The following is an 18,903-nucleotide window of genomic DNA, read 5'->3' as shown; positions in this document are numbered from 1 at the left end:
CTCTCTTCTCCCTAAAACTTATAGGTCGCCTCCTGAAACACATATGGAACTCAACACCCAATATGACTATGTCACGTGTGCAATAAATTAGATTATAAATCTTTATTATGCGTTAACATCCAACAATCAGAGAATATTAAGTTTAAAGAAAAAAATAAAAAAATAAATTGATTAGTCTGGTGCACCTAAATCAAACCCACATAAGAAATTAATAGATCTAAGGCAATGTAGAGCGAATTTTGAGTTTACAAAGACAACTTTTAGGTTTCAAGGAGCAAAATGAGATCAAAATCGAGTTCCAAAAGGCAAAGTGAAGCAAATTTTGAGTTTCAATGAATAAAGTAGCAATTTTTGAGTTATAAGGAGCAAAGTGAAAAATAAAATAGACTTCCAAGGGATGTGCTAAAAATAAGCCTTTTTTGAAATTGGTTTTTGGATACAAGTGATGTTGTAAACTATTGATTGTTGCCGCTCATAGCAAATGAGGTTGTCATACTACCACTCATAAAACGAAGGAGTAGGATTCTCTCCCTCTTTTTTTTTCCTCTCTCCTTCTCTCCCCTCCTATTTGAACGGTTACGGTTAAGTTATGTCAGCATCTTATATTAATTTTTTATATATAAAAAAAAAGAAATACAAAATAGAGAATGTGAGAGGAGGGGATGGAAAGGGATGGAAAGAAAATAAGAGAGAATCCTGGTCACTAACCCGTGTGATCTAGGGTGTGCTTAATGTAACTTCACTGACCATATGGTGAACATATTTGAAACACCTTAACCCACTGGAGTCCTCAAAACCATCCATTACTTTAATACTCTATTTAGTCAAATGCCCACCCTAGCAGACTTGACATATTGTAAACGAGTGGTGCTATCCACAACCAGTTTTTACATCTCACACCCGCTTTTTAGTTTCTAATAGCTGAACCGAATGAATTGAAAAAGATTAAGGGACTAAACTTAACAAGGATGTATAAGAAATAGAAAGAGCGTTAAACTATTGTAATGTAGAGACAAAAATATCGAATTGTAACTGGCCCAACTCACGTTTGAAAATTCTACACTAAGGAGGTTTCATGAGGGAGTTTTTAAGACCGCATTCGAAAAAAGGATCTTAGACAATGGACCTGATAATAATGAGGTTTAACTTACAACCACCAAAACCACTTAATCTTGGTGGTGGTAATGGTTTCAACGATGTCTGCTATCACCAAGATGAAGATCTAATATGGATGTTGTTGCGCTCTGGGTTATCCTGCACCATCTTCTATTTGGTCGTCGTCGGTAAATTTGACGATATTCAGTGATGTTGTTGATATGGTGCCATTATGAGATTCCGTTGATATCACATCCATACTTAGTACCAGTACCTCAATTTAACATTGTTATATGACGTCAATCTTTCCGTTCACGTTATACGTATCGTTCCGTATATTGTATTGTTTTTAAATCGCTCATACCATATTTTAATTTTTCTTTTTGTTTAAAAGGGGACTAGGGACTAGCTGATGACTTCCCTACGGTGGTCTACCATTTTAGAAGCCGAGAATACTCACAAAGACATTTCATTAATTGTTCTCCCCCCACCTTTCCTCTCTACCTCATCTCCTCATACTCCGCCCGCACCCCTTCCTGGGCCCCGACCTGTGTGCGCCGCCTCGAAAATGGTTGCCAGATCCATCTCCCTTGCTCACTTCCCTCCCCCCAACCGGCATGCTGGCATCCCCTCGAGGCCAAGTGTTCTGCGGTTCCGACCAAAGTAAGGGTATTTTACATACCCCCTTAGCCTCACCTTCTATCCATGTGTTCCTATGTTTGTTTATCTTTGCAGGGATTTGTGATGGTGTATCGGATCCGGGTAACCATTTCTCGGTTTGGCGTCTCTAGTGTCGACTTTTGGTTGTGGTGTTCTGTTAGTTTCGGGTTTGTACGTTTTCTGTTACGATGTCTTGGTCAAATTGACCTCTCGGTTGCTTTCTCTAGTATTGCTGCTTTGGTGGCTACTGGCAAGACGTTCGTAATACCGGCAGCGGCAGCAGTCTGCTTTTGGAAGTTAGGGATTAGGGTTTTAATTTTCGTTAGCTTGATTTTTGGGCTGGGCTTTATATATGATTCCCCCCAATTTGCTTTGGGTTATTTTTCCTTTCTGTTTGGATTGGCCTGTAACCTTTTTTACTTAATGAATGTTCCTTTCTGTCCAAAAAAAAAAATGTTCCCACCCACGTTTACTTTGGACAGGGCTAAGCCCATCTTGGGCCCAAGTTAGTTGAGTTGAGGCCGAGGCCACCTGAATATTGTGAAAATAAAAGAAAATTTAAAAAAAGAAAAGAAAAAAAAAAAGATGCTACATCCAACGAAGCAAACGTGTTACACACAAGAAGAAGAGGAAGAAGAAGAGAGCTCAGAAAATTGTTGTTCGGAATCCAGACAGAAGAGCGGAGATAACCCCATAAATCCGCAAGCTGGGAAATATGGATCTCAGCCAGGTGAGTTGACTCGTTTCTTCAATTTCTTGCTTACCATTTCCGATTTCAGTTGCTCCAGTTTCTCGGATTTCTGGGCCATTCGTTGCTGGGTTTAATGTTGGGATTGCGATTACTTGATCTGGCTTATGCGTTTTGCATTCTTGTTTGGTTGCTGAGAAAATAATGGAAAACGATTAGAATATTTGCTAACATTTCATTTGGAAATTTTCCATGGTAGATCTGGATTTCAGATTTTCTGAAGGTGGATGTTTTTGTTGATATGTTTTGAGCTTAGTAATTTGTTTGGTTGAGTAGAAAATTGTGGAAAGGGAGAGGAAATTGAGTATCATTCATTAATTTTCGAGGAGGTCTAGCATTGTGCAGGGACTTAATTCTAATCTGCTGTATAATCAGCAGCTAAATCTAATTTTCGAATAGGAAGGGTTTTATTGAAGGGAAACAAAAAATAGGAAGAGGGTTTATGTTGTTATGTCACCCAAAGAAAGAGTTCAATTTCAGAGTGTAATATGTCGCAAGAGGATTGAGTTTCTTATCAAAGGTGTTACCTTTTTTGCCCTTAGCAGAAACTAGATAATAATATGAATGCAACTCTGAATGTGAAAACTTCCCCTTAATTTTGGCCCTTTCCGATGAACTGGGGGACCCGTTATGTTGTGGTTGAAAGTAAGATGGTGTTGTTTTGAACTCGGGGACCCATTATATTGTAACCATTTCTCATTTTTGTTTCCATTTAGCTAATTCTACTCTACTTTCATCTGCAGCCACAAGGGGAAAACTATGCCAACCCAAAGACTTGTTTCTTCCACGTTCTTTTCAAGGTCTAGTATCTATAGTTTTCTTGTTTACCGTTTCTTATAAACGAAAGATTGTCATTTAAATGTGGTGCCTCCTTCACAAAGTAACATTATGTTCCCTCTCTTTCACAGGCTGGAGCATTGGCTTTTTACATACTTTCTGCCCTCTTTTTTGATAACTTTGTCATCATTTTTGTTGTGACTGTTCTTCTTTCCGCTCTTGATTTCTGGGTAGTTAAGAATGTTAGTGGACGCATCTTAGTTGGGTTGAGGTGGTGGAATGAAATAAATGATCTTGGTGAGAGTGTGTGGAAATTTGAATGCCTTGACCAGGAGGTTAGTATTACCATCACAAAAATCTGTATTATTGTCTTCTCTTCCCTTTGTTACTAAGCTCAATGATATAAGAGTGTTTACTTTTGACTCTGTTACCACCTGACTACCATTCATGCTGACCCTTACTTGTATGTCTTTAGTCATTGGCTCGGATGAACAAAAAGGATTCATGGCTCTTCTGGTGGACACTTTACATCACGGTAAGCAAATAAGCTTCAATATAACAAGTGGTGCAGCACCAATTTTCATATGTACGATTTTTCATAAAGATTTATACTGATAAATTATATGCATTAGGTTATAAAAGTAGATATTAAAAGCATTGTGTTACTTGTGTGTTTAACAAGAAGCTGGATGGATCTGCTTGGAGTTGAAGATGATATGAATAATATTGAAACTGAAAAAGTATTTTAAAAAAATATATATATAGCAAGGTCCACTGTGCATGAATGTAAAAGGTGCACATAGTTGTGAACTGTTTTATTTTGACGTCTCAAGTTGCTGTTTTACATTTTTGGGCAGGCTGTTGCATGGATTGTGCTTGGAATATTTTCTCTAATAAAGTTTCAGGCAGATTATCTCCTCGTCGTAGGAGTGTGTTTGACCCTTAGCATTGCGAATATTGTTGGCTTTACCAAATGCCGTAAAGGTATGGAAGCATTGATTTGATTTTGTCGTTAGATATATGGATATATAGGATATTTTTCTGTGTTTTGTGTCACAGGATGGATGGGGTTTAAAAACTATTGGGACAGATTACATGAAAAACATTTTTCATGAAGTGCATGTTATGCTGGACGCACATCATGTAGCCTATTACAGTGGTTGGTTCGGGATTCTACTTATGTTGGGGCGATCTTTAATGATGATAATTGATAAAACCAACAAATTTGGAACCACAAAACCCAAACATAAAACTCAAGAATGTGGAAAACTCACAAATAAGACAGAACCCCAGAAGTTTTCTTTTACACCCAAAACATATGAACGGTTTGTATAAATAAGTAGATGATATTGTACTGTAGCTATTAAGCTCTCATTCTTGCAGGTAACACGCATGTTACTCATCACCTACAACTGTTAGATTGGAATGGTTCCATATTTGAAGATAGATTCACTAGTTGGCTTTCCTTTTTCTTTCTCCCCGTAGTTTCTGATGGGATAATTTGTCTTCATATTCTTGGTTAATAACACTTTGATTTTGCTTCCAGACGCGAAAAAGCAGATCCAACAGTTTGCCTCCCAGACCATTGCATCCCGGTTCTCGTCTACAATACAATCAGCATTCAGTGTCGTCTGAGTCACGCACGCAGGAAGATAGGAATATTTTGGAACAAATGAACTTGTGTAAGAGCGAGCGTGTACATGATCCACCATATTGACCGGCAATATCCTTGCTTCTTATTGAGCTTTTGTAGGGATACAAAGATTGCATATTAAAGGTTTTGTATTGAATGTTTGATATATACAGTGATTCAAAATTTTACATAACTTTACCTTTTTGAATTATAGTTTGTATGATAAAACTCTGTCCAATGACCCAATATTGATAATTTCGTTTTTTTTTTTTTTTAAACGATAGATTTGTTAGATTAGATGTTAGATTAGTCACTGACGGGGTTGGAACCTACGCCGTCATGCAAGGATTCAACACCCTTTCCACCACTGTGATAAATGGTTGCTTGATAATTTCGTTGATTCTTTTATCATTCGACTTCTGGCTAGTGGGATTTAAATTGACATGTTTGTATATCTATGAATTTGCTCAGGCCCTCCTCTCTCCAAAACTTGTTGTTTGGTCCTTGTATTCTCAATGCAATGAATAGTTTTGGGAACAAAAAGCCTATGCTGGTCTTGCCTCTTTACTGGTAAATTCCGCGCGGAGCAGTAAATTCTGTCGAGGAGATGGTGTGTATAAGCTATTTGCGTTTACGCTTCACATGTTCTTTTTCTTCCGACTGTCCTCTCGCAAAGTGACGGCAGGTATAAAGACCAGCTTTCCCGGAGTTGATTCTTATCCACTATAAAAATAGCCAAGCCTTTCAAACCGAAATGTGTCCAATGTTTAGGTATAGAGTGATCTTTTAGACCTAATCAAAGCAATGAACCGATTGTCAATTCAGGATTATTTTCGGCTCATAAAATGGTGCAAGTCAGGGAAGAGATCCAAAAGGCCCAATTCAAACCTAGAAGATTGAGAAGCCCAAGGAAGGATATACCTGAGTGCTAGAGTGGACCGCTCACTAGCCTAGTCCGACTAAGCAACATAATGTACTTTTTGACCCCCAAAGACACGTGGGAAGACTAATAACTTTATGGCCCAAAGTTTTAGGAGTAGGCCTACTCAGACACTATTCAAACCACGTGTCAATCACCAATCAAAAGTAGAACTCAAGAACGGGACATAAAGGTGGTTCGTCCACTGTTTGAAATGACATTTTTGATAAATCAAGGCTAAGCTGGTTGCTTGGTACATATCGATCTAGAAAGACGTTCCCTGACTGAGCAAGCATCACTTCACGCATCGAATGTCGACTGATGGTTAAAGAAAGTTCCAACCCGCTAGTCGATGCATGTGACACATTAAATGCTAGGAATGTAAGAGTTTTTTCTGGGTTCATGGAGGGCCTATATAAATAGGTGGGAACCTCTTGTAAGGTGGTTGGACGACTAAAGAGAGAAAAAGGTAAGTCTTTAGCTGAATGCTATTCGTAACCTTTAAAATTAGTACAACCTGAGCAACACAATGAATGTAGTCCAATTTGAGAAGTGAACCACTTAAATCTTGAGTCTTTCATTTCAATTCCAACCTACCAAGGGCTATTTATTTTAAGTTTGTTAACCTATAAATTTGGAGCGTTTAACACCGACATGGGACACCAAATGGTCACGGCCGATATCACTTTGTAAACACAACCGAAGCAATTAGTACTATTTTCTTTCCTTATTTGAGCTTTGAGAAGTCTATGTTCGGGATGATTCATTTGATGGTTCGGGGAGGAAAGAAAAGCAAAACAAATACAATAAAAGAGTAGCGGGAGAGTAGGGTGCTGTGGGATTTGGAGCTAGGGGCCACATTGGGTCAAATACTCGGAAAGCAGAAGCGCAGCAGCTGTAGAATCTGATACCAGAAACCTCAACAGGTGAAAAGAATTATACATCAAACAAAGATACAATACTAGTGCAAGTACACGGAAATGCAACATCAGGGGCCCACCACACATCTAAGTTAACAATTCATATCAGCAGTTTCCCAGTCTTGTATCAACACACGAGCATCAAACGCAGAAAGCAGAATTTATCCATCACCACAAGTAAACAAAAAGTTTCAATCTAATGATAATGAGTAGGTCACTAAAACAATTTCCCTTTTGAACTTAGAGATGCCAACGTCTCACATCAAACACGAGTAACAACCAGATACTTCATAATTATGCTACATTATAATTCACAAAACCAACAGAAAGGAACTCAACAAACAGTTTAACATAATTCAAAAATCAAGCTCACCACAAATCGGTCTCCTAACAGAAACCCCGAGAATATTGTAATCTCTAATAATCTCTGCAGAACGCAATTTACCATAATCTGTAATAAGTCTTGAACCCCCCAATAGGTGAGTTTACGGTTTAGGGATCAAACAAATATAAGTAGAATTTTGTGCCAGTACCGATTATTCAATTATCATCAACCTCTTAACAAACTCGCATCAAATATACTCAAACAAATAATCATGAAACAAGGCTGTGGAAAATTCATGTTGAGCGGGACTTACCTCTACCACAATCAAACACAGCTTTCCTATCTTCATCCTTCTGAAAAGATCTCTACAACATTTATCAGCAGTTTCCAATCTCTTCATTCACAAATCAGGTCTGTCACTTTAAATTCCGCTCCTTTCTATTATTAAGTTGTTGCTGGAATAGGAATTTACATTTATTGATCATTAACTATACCACATTATTTCATATATGTTAACATATAATAGTAGGGAACTCGTACAGTAACTACTTTACATGCTAGAACAAATGTATTGCCCTTTTGTAATTCACTCATCACTGGGACAAGATTCGAGAAACTGTCTTATTTTCAGTCGTTCCTCTGTTGTAAGTTGAGGATCATCACCATTCATCCTCTTCTGTATGGCCGCACTAGCACTGTTAGGATCCTCCTCAACAACCTGCACGAGAACCTCAGCCAATGAGAAGAAAATTGGTGCGACCTGAACAATTAAAATCCGTTCATGCGATCAAAGTTTCTAATCCCACATAGTAAGCAGCAAATTTATAAAACTTCCTTTCCAATTTCCTTGAAACATATCTGGCATTATTTAACAAAGAAAGAAAGATATCTGGCATATTCTTGATGCCCAGTGGCCAAATTGCTTCCTTATACAAAAAAAATTATGTGCAGACAAAAGTTTCCAAAACAAAGCCCTGAAGGGCATCATATCTTAAGATTTTACCGTTTTCTTCTTGCCCCCAATAGGCAAAAGAACCTCAAGATTGTTTTATAAAAGAATAAATATTTATATTTTCCTTTTAGATTATTTAATTATGTACAAAGACTCAAAGCTGAACCTTACATGAACATAATTGTTGACATGGCCATCCTTGTTGGGAGAGGTGAAAGGCTCGTGTTCTTGTGCGTCCATCCACCATCAATAATGTATTTATATTCATATCGTCCTTCCTGTAAAGCATAAGTTCATTTTAATAAGCTGGTCGATGAGTGAAACATTCAAAGTTTGAATGTTATGAAAACCAATGCTGAACCTGAAAGACCAAACATAAGCAAATTTTTTATTCAGAAAAATCCTTACCGGCAATTTCCTCTTGAGAAACCATGAACCCTGTTCCTCATTAAACTCTAAAGGAATCCTCTGGACAAGCATCACAAGAGAAAGTCACAGATTGAAATGAACACAAACTGTAAAATATGTATCAGTATCAAGGAAGAAAATATCGGTAATATCGGAAATATCGGTAATCTGAAAACACGGAAATATCGATGGAAATATCGGTAAAATATCGATATCGATAAAAATTATATGGAAACCACGGAAATTGTAAGAAAAACTTGGAAATTTTTATTGAAACTTTGTAGGATGTTTATTTAGTCAATTATCTATTAGTTTATCACAAAAAATTGGAAAGAAATGCATTGCATGATGGATTTAACATTATCAAGTTGATTATATAGCGAGCTGACAAACATTGTGAGTGTAGAAAATATGTAGTAATTAATGAAAGAAGTCTAAACACACCATAATCATTCATATATAATGAATTAGTACAATATTTTACACTTTAGTACCACAGAGTTTCTATGAGGTTCAAATTGTTCACTATCTTCATCATCTCTACGTGTAGAATGAGTGTATTGTGAAGAGTAGTTATCAAATGATAAATCCCCAAAATAGTTTTGCATGTAATTGTTAATATGCCACCCATATGGATCCGAGATTGGTTGAGGTTGTCCATAAGAAAAATCATTTGAAGATTGAGTCTGGGATTGTTTCCATGAGTCGCTCGATTCCATCCCAACAGGAATGGGATATGAAGGGTAGGGAAATGGTTGTTTATGACTCATGAGTATAATCATAGTTACTACTTCCCAATCCAACAGAGTCTGAAGTTCTAGATAATGAGTCATCTTCTTGACTTGACAAAATCCCCTTGCCTCTTTCTCTGCGAGTATAGTCCTTCCCTATGGCACCAATTCCTGGTCCTGCCCGCCTACTGCCATGGTCATCATCCTGTGTTGCATGCGTGAAGTTTGCCTCACCAGTGAAGGGGCTCATATATCCGGGAGGTAGTGGTCCATAATAGTTTCCATATCCACCACCACTACCTCCAGCTCCACTATGTCCTTCATCATTCCCACCTCAGGTGGTAAGTGAGTCTCCTGATCTTGTACTAGAGCTATCATTAGTATCAGCGCGATGTTGTGGTTGTGTAGGATTGGAAGAAGGTGGAATTCCAGTGTTTCTTGGTCTTGGGCGCAAAAGTTCGTCCAAAGAGTCAGCGCTGCTAGACCCCACCTCCTCCTCTAATACTCTTTCTACATTTATCCCTTCATTACGTGCTTCTTCAGCAACTCTGGGAGCTGTGTTGCCTTCATCATCATCTAGATGAAGAGGTCTAATCCATTGAAAAAGTTGGTTACCCTCTGTATCATCATCTTCACCAACAATATCAAACACATCTAGTGGGTCCCCACGGTCGACATGATCTATTTCTGCTTCCTTATCTCGAATTTGAAGCTTCATGTTGTAGTAGCAATAAACTAATTTTTCCAAGCTACTATGAGCCAACTTATTTCTTTGCTTTGTGTGTATGAGTGCAAATGTGCTCCAATTTTTTTCACAAGCAGATGAGGAAGCTGTTTGTGATAATACTTTGATTGCTAACTTTCTCACAGTTGGTGCATCGGTCCCATACATGATCCACCATTCAGCTACAATGAAAAACAATGTTGATAAGCCTAATAACTCCAACAAATTCTATTATAAACTTATAGTGAAATATGTTTATACTCACTAGGAGACATATTTGTTCGAGCAGCAACTGATGTTGGTTCTTCAAAAGTTCTTCTTGCATCTTTAAACCATGTTAGCTGAATTCAATAAATCGTGTTAGTTTAATCCAACAAAGTAATTAGTATAATTTAAGTAATTGTCTACCTCATTTCCAAATTGGCCAACTGCTGGTGATGCAAGGTCTAATTTAGAGTATACATTATGTACAGCACGTATAAGGTTACCATCATCTCCAACACCGGGTCTGTATTGGTATCGGGGATTCAAATAATATGCTGTTCAAAGAAACACATACTCTAATAAGAGAAATAATACTTATGCAACTAAAGAAACGAATTGCAAAATTATGACATAATTTATACCTGCTGCATGCAAATCGTGGTATAATGTTTTATACCATCAGTCTTCAATTATCTTTATGACCCACCTTGCACCATGTTTTCTTTCCAATTCATCCTTCACTACACGCATCAACTCATATACTGCCCCCATAGTAGGATACACCTCTGTGTCAACGATCCGTAAAACTTTGTAAAGAGGTTCAAACACTTGGCACACATGTTCTGATTGAGTCCAAAAAGCATGATCAAGCACTATACTTTCCACCATACGACCTGTATTTGAGCGGCTCAAATTGTGGTTGGCCCAATCGTCACTAGTGAATAGTTGCTTCAACCCTGCTTTCTTCTTGAGTATGCTGTCTAATGCAATATAGTTGGTGGCGAATCGAGTGGTAGCTGGACGAATAATTTCTCCTTTGTAAAATTCACGCATCTTTGCCAACAACCAACCGTGATTGTAAATATAATTTGTGATCGTTCTAGCTCTTTTGACCACAGTAGCAACATTCTCTCTCTTCCCCATTGCCTCAAACATGAGATCAATACAATGTGCTGCACATGATGTCCAAAACACATTATGATGCTTCATTAACTTTTTTCCAGCTTTGACAAATGCAGAACCGTTGTCGGTCACGACTTGGACAACATTATGCTCTCCCACCTCCATGATTACATCCCTCAATAATTTGTAAATATACTTGTAATTCTTTATATGGTCTGAAGCATCAACAGACTTAAAAAAAAATTGTCTTTCCCTTGGAGTATACCATGAAGTTGATGATAGACAATCTGGTCGGGCCGGTCCATCCGTCACACATGATTGTGCAACCATTAGTTTCCCACTTTGACCTCAACTTGTTAACATCCTTGCCAATGTCTTTATACTCCATATCCAAATATTTGTTTCTTATCTCATAGGGAGTGGGAGGTTGTACTCCAACATTGGCCTGTTGACATCCCACTACCATATTTTTGAAATGATGTGATGATGCCTTTGCAGCAGGGATATTTTAATAGATAAAGAACTTGCTAATTAGACGCCCCATTCCCTCCTTCACATTACCTCTAGTGAAATAACTCCAAACACTCTTTTGACGTGCTTTGGATGACTTATATAAACTTGGGGCTATTGGTAGTGTTGGTTGTGATTCTCTAAGACTGCCTCCCCGTCTCATTTGTGCACCACCACTTGTCCCGGAACCTTGTCCTCTATTAGGAATTTTATGCAGGTGTTCTCTTTCCCATGCTGACTGTTTGGAGGCACGTAATGCTTGTTTCAAACTGCGTCGTTCTTCAGGTCCCATGTCATCATCACATTCGTCCTCATTGTCATCATCATCACATTCGTCCTCATTGTCATCATCATCACTGTCAAGCTCTTGGCCATAGACTTCTCCCCGTAGCCCAACTCGAATATTTTCCATTCCCTGTGTCATCTTTTCCTTCTGCTGTTTTTTATTTTTTAATAATGTGCTGATGAATGCCTTCACTTCAGGGGGGACATTATCGCATCGTTGGACATTTTTTGCTGGATCTAATCCACTAAGATAGTACTTAAGTCGTGTCACTCCGCCACTCTTCATTACCCGACCACAATATTTGCAAATTGTGCCATGTTTGTTTCCGTCTATTGGGTATCCATGTTCCCAAGCTGGATCACGTTTAGTAGCTCCACTGGACATCGTATAAGTACCTACATTTATTTTTCATGAAAATTAGACAAATATTTTTTGGCCAAAAAATATAGTAGTGATGACGGTTATATAAGAGAACCTAAATAATAAAGTTATTCTATAGAAGAATTAAATATGAAGTAAAGAAAATGATTGTAAAAATTTAAGTAATTAAAAAAATAATATGGAATAATAAAACCTAATATTAATGAATAATAATCCAATTTGATAAAAAAATAATCCTAATATAAATGATGAATAATATTCCTTTTTGATAATAATCCTAATATAAATAATCCTACTATAAATGATGATAATTATGTTTCATGAAAATAATCCTAATATAAAACATAGTGATGAATAATATTCCTTTTTGATAATAATCCAATTTAATAATAATCCACTTTAATAATAATCCAATTTAATGAATAATCCAATTTGATAATAAAAAAAAACCTAATATTAATGAATAAAAAGTCAGACACCAAGTGAGACAATTTTGGAGGATATTTGAGAATACCCATCTATTTTTTTTTTTTTTTTTTTTTGCCTAAGTTTTGGACCTTTTGGTTCAACCCAACCCAACCCAAGTGTGGTTATGTTTGAGATTTGGGCCTAAGGTCTAAGTTCAACAAACTCAAGTTTGGAGACTACATTGAGTGGGCTTTAATGAATAGTCCAATTTGATAATAAGCCAATTTAATGAATAATCCAATTTAATGAATAATAATCCAATTTGATAATAATCTAATTTAATGAATAATAATCCAATTTGATAATAAAAAAACCTAATATTAATGAATAATAATCCTATTTGATAATAAAACCTAATATTAATAAAATAATAAATAACATTAAACATATTAAAATTATCCTAGGGAATAATTATACAACATTACTTAATTACTTAAAAAAATTAACATGTAATTGTTAACATTACTTAACTACTTACAAAAATTAACATGCAAGTATTAATTACTTAAAAAAATTAACATACGAGTCCACACAAATTTATTTGTTGTTGTATAAATTACAATAATATAAATATAAGTTTGTAAACTTACCTTAAATATGGAACCCTTTGTGTTCAAGCTTTGGAATGGATCTGGAATGGCTTTGAAAATGGTAAGGGAAATAAAATAATAAATAACATTAACCATATTAAAATTATCCTAGGGAATAATTATACAACATTACTTAATTACTTAAAAAAAATTAACATGTAATTGTTAACATTACTTAATTACTTACAAAAACTAACATGCAAGTATTAATTACTTAAAAAAATTAACATGCAATTGTTAACATTACTTAATTACTTACAAAAACTAACATGCAAGTATTAATTACTTAAAAAAATTAACATGCAATTGTTAACATTACTTAATTACTTACAAAAACTAACATGCAAGTATTAACATTACTTAATTACTTACAAAAACTAACATGCAAGTATTAATTACTTAAAAAAAATTAACATGTAATTGTTAACATTACTTAATTACTTACAAAAACTAACATGCAAGTATTAATTACTTAAAAAAATTAACATGTAATTGTTAACATTACTTAATTACTTACAAAAACTAACATGCAAGTATTAATTACTTAAAAAAATTAACATGTAATTGTTAACATTACTTAATTACTTACAAAAACTAACATGCAAGTATTAATTACTTAAAAAATTAACATACGAGTTCACACAAATTTTTTTGTTGTTGTATAAATTATAAGAATATAAATATAAGTTTGTAAACTTACTTTAAATATGAAACCCTTTGTGTTTAAGCTCTGGATCTGGAATGACTTTGAAAGGGGTAAGGGAAATAAAATAATCGAAAAGGCTCCTCTGATACTCCACCTCTTGAAATTTTTTCACAATGGCAACTTTGAAAGAATATCACAATGGCTCTGATACTCCACCTTTTAAAACAATATCGGCACACGGTTTTGAATGAAACCACCATCCATGGTTTGAAAAGAATACAAATTATAATGGTAAAACTGATCTGAAATTGTCCAAATAATTGTAAAACTTGTCGGGAATATTGAGTGAGTCATGTGTCCTCCTGACAGGAGGAACCTACACACACACACACACACACAAATGACCACCATCCATGGTCTGAAAAGAATACAAATTATAATTGTAAAAGCTGCATGAAATTGTCCAAATAATTGTATAACTTGTCGGGAATATTGAGTGAGGCATGTGTCCTCCTGACAAGAGGAACCCACACACACACACACACACAAATGACACAACGCACGCACACAACGCTCGCACGCAGACACGACCTCAGTCTCTCTCTCTCTCGATCCTTCTCGATCTCTCTTCTCCCTTCTCTTCTCCCACACACACACTCACACAGAGATCTCCACAGGTTGACATCCGATCCAACACACACATACACACAGAGATCATCGATCTGGGTTGCCTTCTCCCAAACACCCACATACAAAGAGAGATCTCCGATCTCTCTTCTCCCAAACACACACACACACACAGAGATCTCTCGATCTCTCTTCTCCATTCTCCGATCTCTCTTCTCCCAAACACCCACATACAAAGAGAGATCTCTGATCTCTCTTCTCCCAAACACACACACACACACACAGAGATCTCTCGATCTCTCTTCTCCATTCTCCGATCTCTCTTCTCCCTTCGCCGTTGATCGTGGCTCTGGCGAAGTCGGAGTTGGCTCAGTCGTCTGTGGCGGTGCGCCGCTGAACAAGGAGTTGGCTCAGTCATCTGGTTCGTCTTCGTCTTTGTCAGGTGAGATTCCATTGAAACCCTAAACCCTAAACCGACATCACATATGTTGAATTGTTTATTACCTCTTGCATGCGTGAAATCTGAAGTTTATATGTGAAATTGATGTTAAAAATCGTGTTTTTGCAAGGTTTTTGGGACGAAATCGGCTTGGGAATAGGCCGCTAGATCTCCGGTGTTCTTCTCCGACGTCGGCTCGGAGTCCGATTGCACCAAACTCAAAAAAATTTCGCGATATTTCCAAAATATCGCGATATTATCGATATTATCGCGATATTTGGCCAAAAACCATTCGGATACCACTTAAAATATCCATCCCCCGAAAAACCGATAATATCGGCGATATTTCGCCGATATTATCGGCATTTTCTTCCATGATCAGTATCACTATCACCAGAATTCCAACAGTTGAAATTATAAGATCTTAAGCATTCAAAATCACTATGTTTCATTTGTCCTCAATAAACATATAAGTAAAATGGAAAACTTCTTGGCCATTGCTCAAAGAAGAAGCAACTACTTTTTCTCAGCACCATTCAAGTCAACAGCAGTTCTGTTCTTATGATGTTCGAACAAAAACTTCATTATTTCTATGCTTTTTCATGTCCAATACCATATAATCTTCTTCAACATCTTAATGATATGTATTGTTAATTATTCAAATTTAATGGATTGCTTGCTCAAATCGAACCAAAGTTTTATGCACAGGCACATAATAGATTGATATGAACATCATGAGCCGTCACTGGCTCTCCGTCATCAGGTCACCAACTTTCTGGACCTTCCTGCACAGAACAATCAATCAATCTAATGTATTTGCACCACAATGACATATTATGTCTTGTAGTGACCCACGATGAGTTTAATCGTAACATCTGTATCGTATCTAATAAGCCGCGACTTGGACCTTCTTTACAAACAGGCCAGACAGCTATCATTAAATTCTTTTACTAGGACATGCAAATCTGCTTTGAACAATATGTTGCAACAGCTCTACTTGTTTCTTGGTCATTTGGAGAACCACATGCTTTCTTAAGGTGCGAGCATCTCTATACATGATTATATACGTATACTCTTCTTATAAGACTAATCTTCCCCATCATCTCTATCACTTTATCTTGAAAAATGAGCATCGGAAAAGCAATACCCAAGGGTCAGTCCAAAACAGTCCATACCATACTACGCATTTAGAGATAGCATGCACTATACATTAAAACCACAATTTGAGGCTATAGCAAGAATAGAAATCTGCCGCTAACGTTGAAATAAAAAAGAATACTACCTGATCCCATCCAATATCAAGTCCAGAGATTTCCACTGTAGAGCAATTATCACCTCCCCAAGTCAACGTGACAACCTTTTTGTCATGCCTGTAAGCTTTATACGAGAAGATATGTGACACGTGAGTTTTTAATAACTTCCTCTTTATATAACAAAAGAAGACAGATATCAGATTAAATGAACTTACTCTGTTGCAGAGATAGATGGAGATGGTAAATTGGCGAAAAATCTAAGTCTCGGTGCTAATTGTTAAAAAAAAATCTTCGGGTGGCAAATGCACATGCCCCGAAAGTCTGGGTGGCTTGTGCAAATTTCAATAAAAAAACAGAAGAAAGGGAAACTATCCACCCTCAGTAATTCATATTACTAATGAATTCAAGCATTAATAAATGAAAACAATCACCAGCATGCATTTACCACCTGGCAATTTTGGCAAGATTTTTTCGTTAAGGAATGGATCGATTACTGTGTTGCAGTTGAATACTGGTCTAATTTCTAAACTTTCTATTAAATAGATAGTCACCATGCACCCTGAAACTTTTACAATATCATCATATTTTCAAGTTGAAAATTGATACATGTGAAAAACTGGTAACATGTAAAGACGACTTAAGCAATTATTTATATAAAATATCATTAAAGAAAAAACAATACTTACAATATCTGCAGTAGCATTTTTTTATAGCATCCAGTTTTGGGAAGCACGGATGTTTTCTCTGCATTAAATTCAAAGAAAGATACTTCTGAGACGTTATCAAGTTCCAGATTAATTCATGCAGTACAGCGGCTTAGCTGTCATATCATTGATTCGAACTTTCTGAATCTTTTTTCTTCTGAAAATAGCAATGTCTTACAACTGCATAAAACTCATTAATGATTTTAAAGCTTGACATGCAAGGTTCTCCTGTCAAAGATTTGTGAATACAAAACTAAACTTCTAGGATTTTTCATTTTCGCTAAATAAAATGCACAGGAGCTCTTTTACCAAAAAGATATGTTGTATTGAATTATTGATAAATTCCACATCAGAATGAGTAAAAAAAAGGGTTACCATAAGTAAATTGACAGCATCTGTAAGTTTGTATCCCAGTACCCAGAACATGTAAGCCAACTGCCATTATAACAACATTCAAGAACAACATTAAAACGAGATAACCAACACACCAGACTGATCTGTGTAATGGACAATTCAACAAGTCTATGAAATGAAAGACAATGCAAGCTGTATGTTAAAAAAAATTGATGTTACTAACAAGTCTCATTGTTTTTTCTTACTTTCAAAGACTTATTTGGATATGCATTTATTTGTGTATGCCTGTCTATCGTTGCTGGCTTCATATGATTTAAATGATTTTCTAACAAATTTACTAAATTCTTGACTGTGTAGGTTAAATGTTTCGCATTTAACATTAAAATAATACCACATTTCTGTTTCCCAAACCTGGCAGTTTCTTGAGGTATCTTGACAGACTGTAAAGATAACTGAAAAATTTTCTTCACAGGATTGGAAGCGTCCGTCAAGAGGGCTCAAAAACTGCCAGGTCTGCCGATGGTCTATAGAAAAAAGAAAATTTTTAGCTGCAGGGATATATGAGACCCCACGCAGAAAACACAAGTCACATGGGTTCACTACAATACAAGAAACTAAAATACTCCCACATTTTCTCCTTGTCTAAACAGTATGAGCTTTCCCTTGTACGTAATCTACTAACATATGTTTTGGCTTTGACAAAAAACTATTCCTACATTTTAGGTTAATTTACTAAAACCTTTCCCCCTTGTTCATTTTCCCTGGTCCATTTACTAATAGTAAACCTTGGACGTCAAACAGGTTCATTTTAATTCGTATTGAACTAAATACAATTGCATTAATTCTGGCTGAAAAAAAAATAATGATGAAGAAGCCACAAAGTACTAAACACAAACATAAATGGTCATGGATGAAAATACGCAAACCGAAAGCACAAACGCATAACACTAATTTTATAAGTAGTAAGAAATTGATAGGCGGGTGGGTGAGCTTCCATGTGAATGGTTAAATCCATTAGTTAGAACTTTAGTACATATTATGATGGACTCCGAGTCATGGGAGGCCCAAGGCATTCGAACTATTAAGACTAGTCTCTAATATTATCCTTTTGTATTTCTTTTTTGGTTTGGAACATGTCGTAATCTCCGTAATAGTGGTCTCATAGGGTAAGAGTAGGTTCTCATGTATTTAGAACCCTAGCTGCAGTTATTTGGCGTATGAATGAAGAAGAGTACTTTCTTATTTCCTTTCCTTTTCCTGCTGCAACACTGTTGTGAGCCCATCAACTGGTTTTCAAAGCCTCCTCCGCCATGGGTAAGAGGGCTGCCACAATAGAGCCTTCTTCCTCTGTGGAGGTTTTCTTGGGCCAAATCGGGAAATTTCAGACTCCATGGCAACCTTGGTGGCTCGACAAGACAGTTTCTAGACGAAAATCGCTAACATCCATCTATTGTCCATGCAAACAGCCCAACACTTGACCTTTCAATCCACCATCTTGGAGGAGCTTCTGCTTCTTCGTGTTGGCATCAGAGCTCCAGTAGTGACGGGAACCAATTTTACGTTTACCTCAATGTAACGACCCAAAATTTCTAATTTGGAAGCCAAACACACAGGTAGGCCACAATAAAATAATGGTTAATTATAAT

General features: G+C 36.4%; 2 protein-coding genes and 1 pseudogene across 5 annotated transcripts; 1 reads left to right on the top strand and 2 right to left on the bottom strand.

The window, feature by feature from the left end:
* The first annotated feature begins 2,329 nt into the window (after positions 1–2,329).
* On the top strand, positions 2,330–5,106 carry LOC126633057 (Golgi apparatus membrane protein-like protein ECHIDNA). The gene is made up of 6 exons (XM_050303604.1): positions 2,330–2,485; positions 3,247–3,303; positions 3,412–3,615; positions 3,756–3,815; positions 4,138–4,264; positions 4,827–5,106. Exons 1-6 carry the CDS (start codon positions 2,471–2,473, stop codon positions 4,913–4,915), a joined length of 552 nt encoding a protein of 183 aa, XP_050159561.1. The 5' UTR covers positions 2,330–2,470; the 3' UTR covers positions 4,916–5,106.
* Positions 5,107–7,491: 2,385 nt separating this feature from the next.
* Positions 7,492–18,271, bottom strand: LOC126614035 (phosphoglucan phosphatase DSP4, amyloplastic-like; annotated as a pseudogene).
* On the bottom strand, positions 10,000–11,430 carry LOC126613814 (uncharacterized). Of its 4 annotated transcripts, XR_007620250.1 has the most exons (3): positions 10,519–11,430; positions 10,158–10,233; positions 10,000–10,074 (listed from the first exon to the last, which is right to left on the bottom strand). XR_007620250.1 is itself a non-coding variant. In XM_050281512.1 (2 exons), exon 1 carries the CDS (start codon positions 11,327–11,329, stop codon positions 10,556–10,558), a length of 774 nt encoding a protein of 257 aa, XP_050137469.1. In that variant the 5' UTR covers positions 11,330–11,422; the 3' UTR covers positions 10,013–10,233; positions 10,519–10,555. The 4 variants fall into 4 exon arrangements, 3 of the variants coding, with proteins under 3 accessions (XP_050137469.1, XP_050137406.1, XP_050137534.1); XM_050281512.1 differs by having other exon boundaries at positions 10,013–10,233; positions 10,519–11,422; XM_050281449.1 differs by lacking the exons at positions 10,000–10,074; positions 10,158–10,233 and adding an exon at positions 10,318–10,431 and having other exon boundaries at positions 10,519–11,422.
* Positions 18,272–18,903: the final 632 nt, after the last annotated feature.

This window comes from Malus sylvestris, chromosome 1, assembly GCF_916048215.2.
Source record: "Malus sylvestris chromosome 1, drMalSylv7.2, whole genome shotgun sequence".
Classification (NCBI taxonomy): Eukaryota; Viridiplantae; Streptophyta; class Magnoliopsida; order Rosales; family Rosaceae; genus Malus; species Malus sylvestris.
The sequence above is the reverse complement of the archived record's forward strand: the minus strand, read 5'-3'. Positions and strand labels throughout refer to the sequence as shown.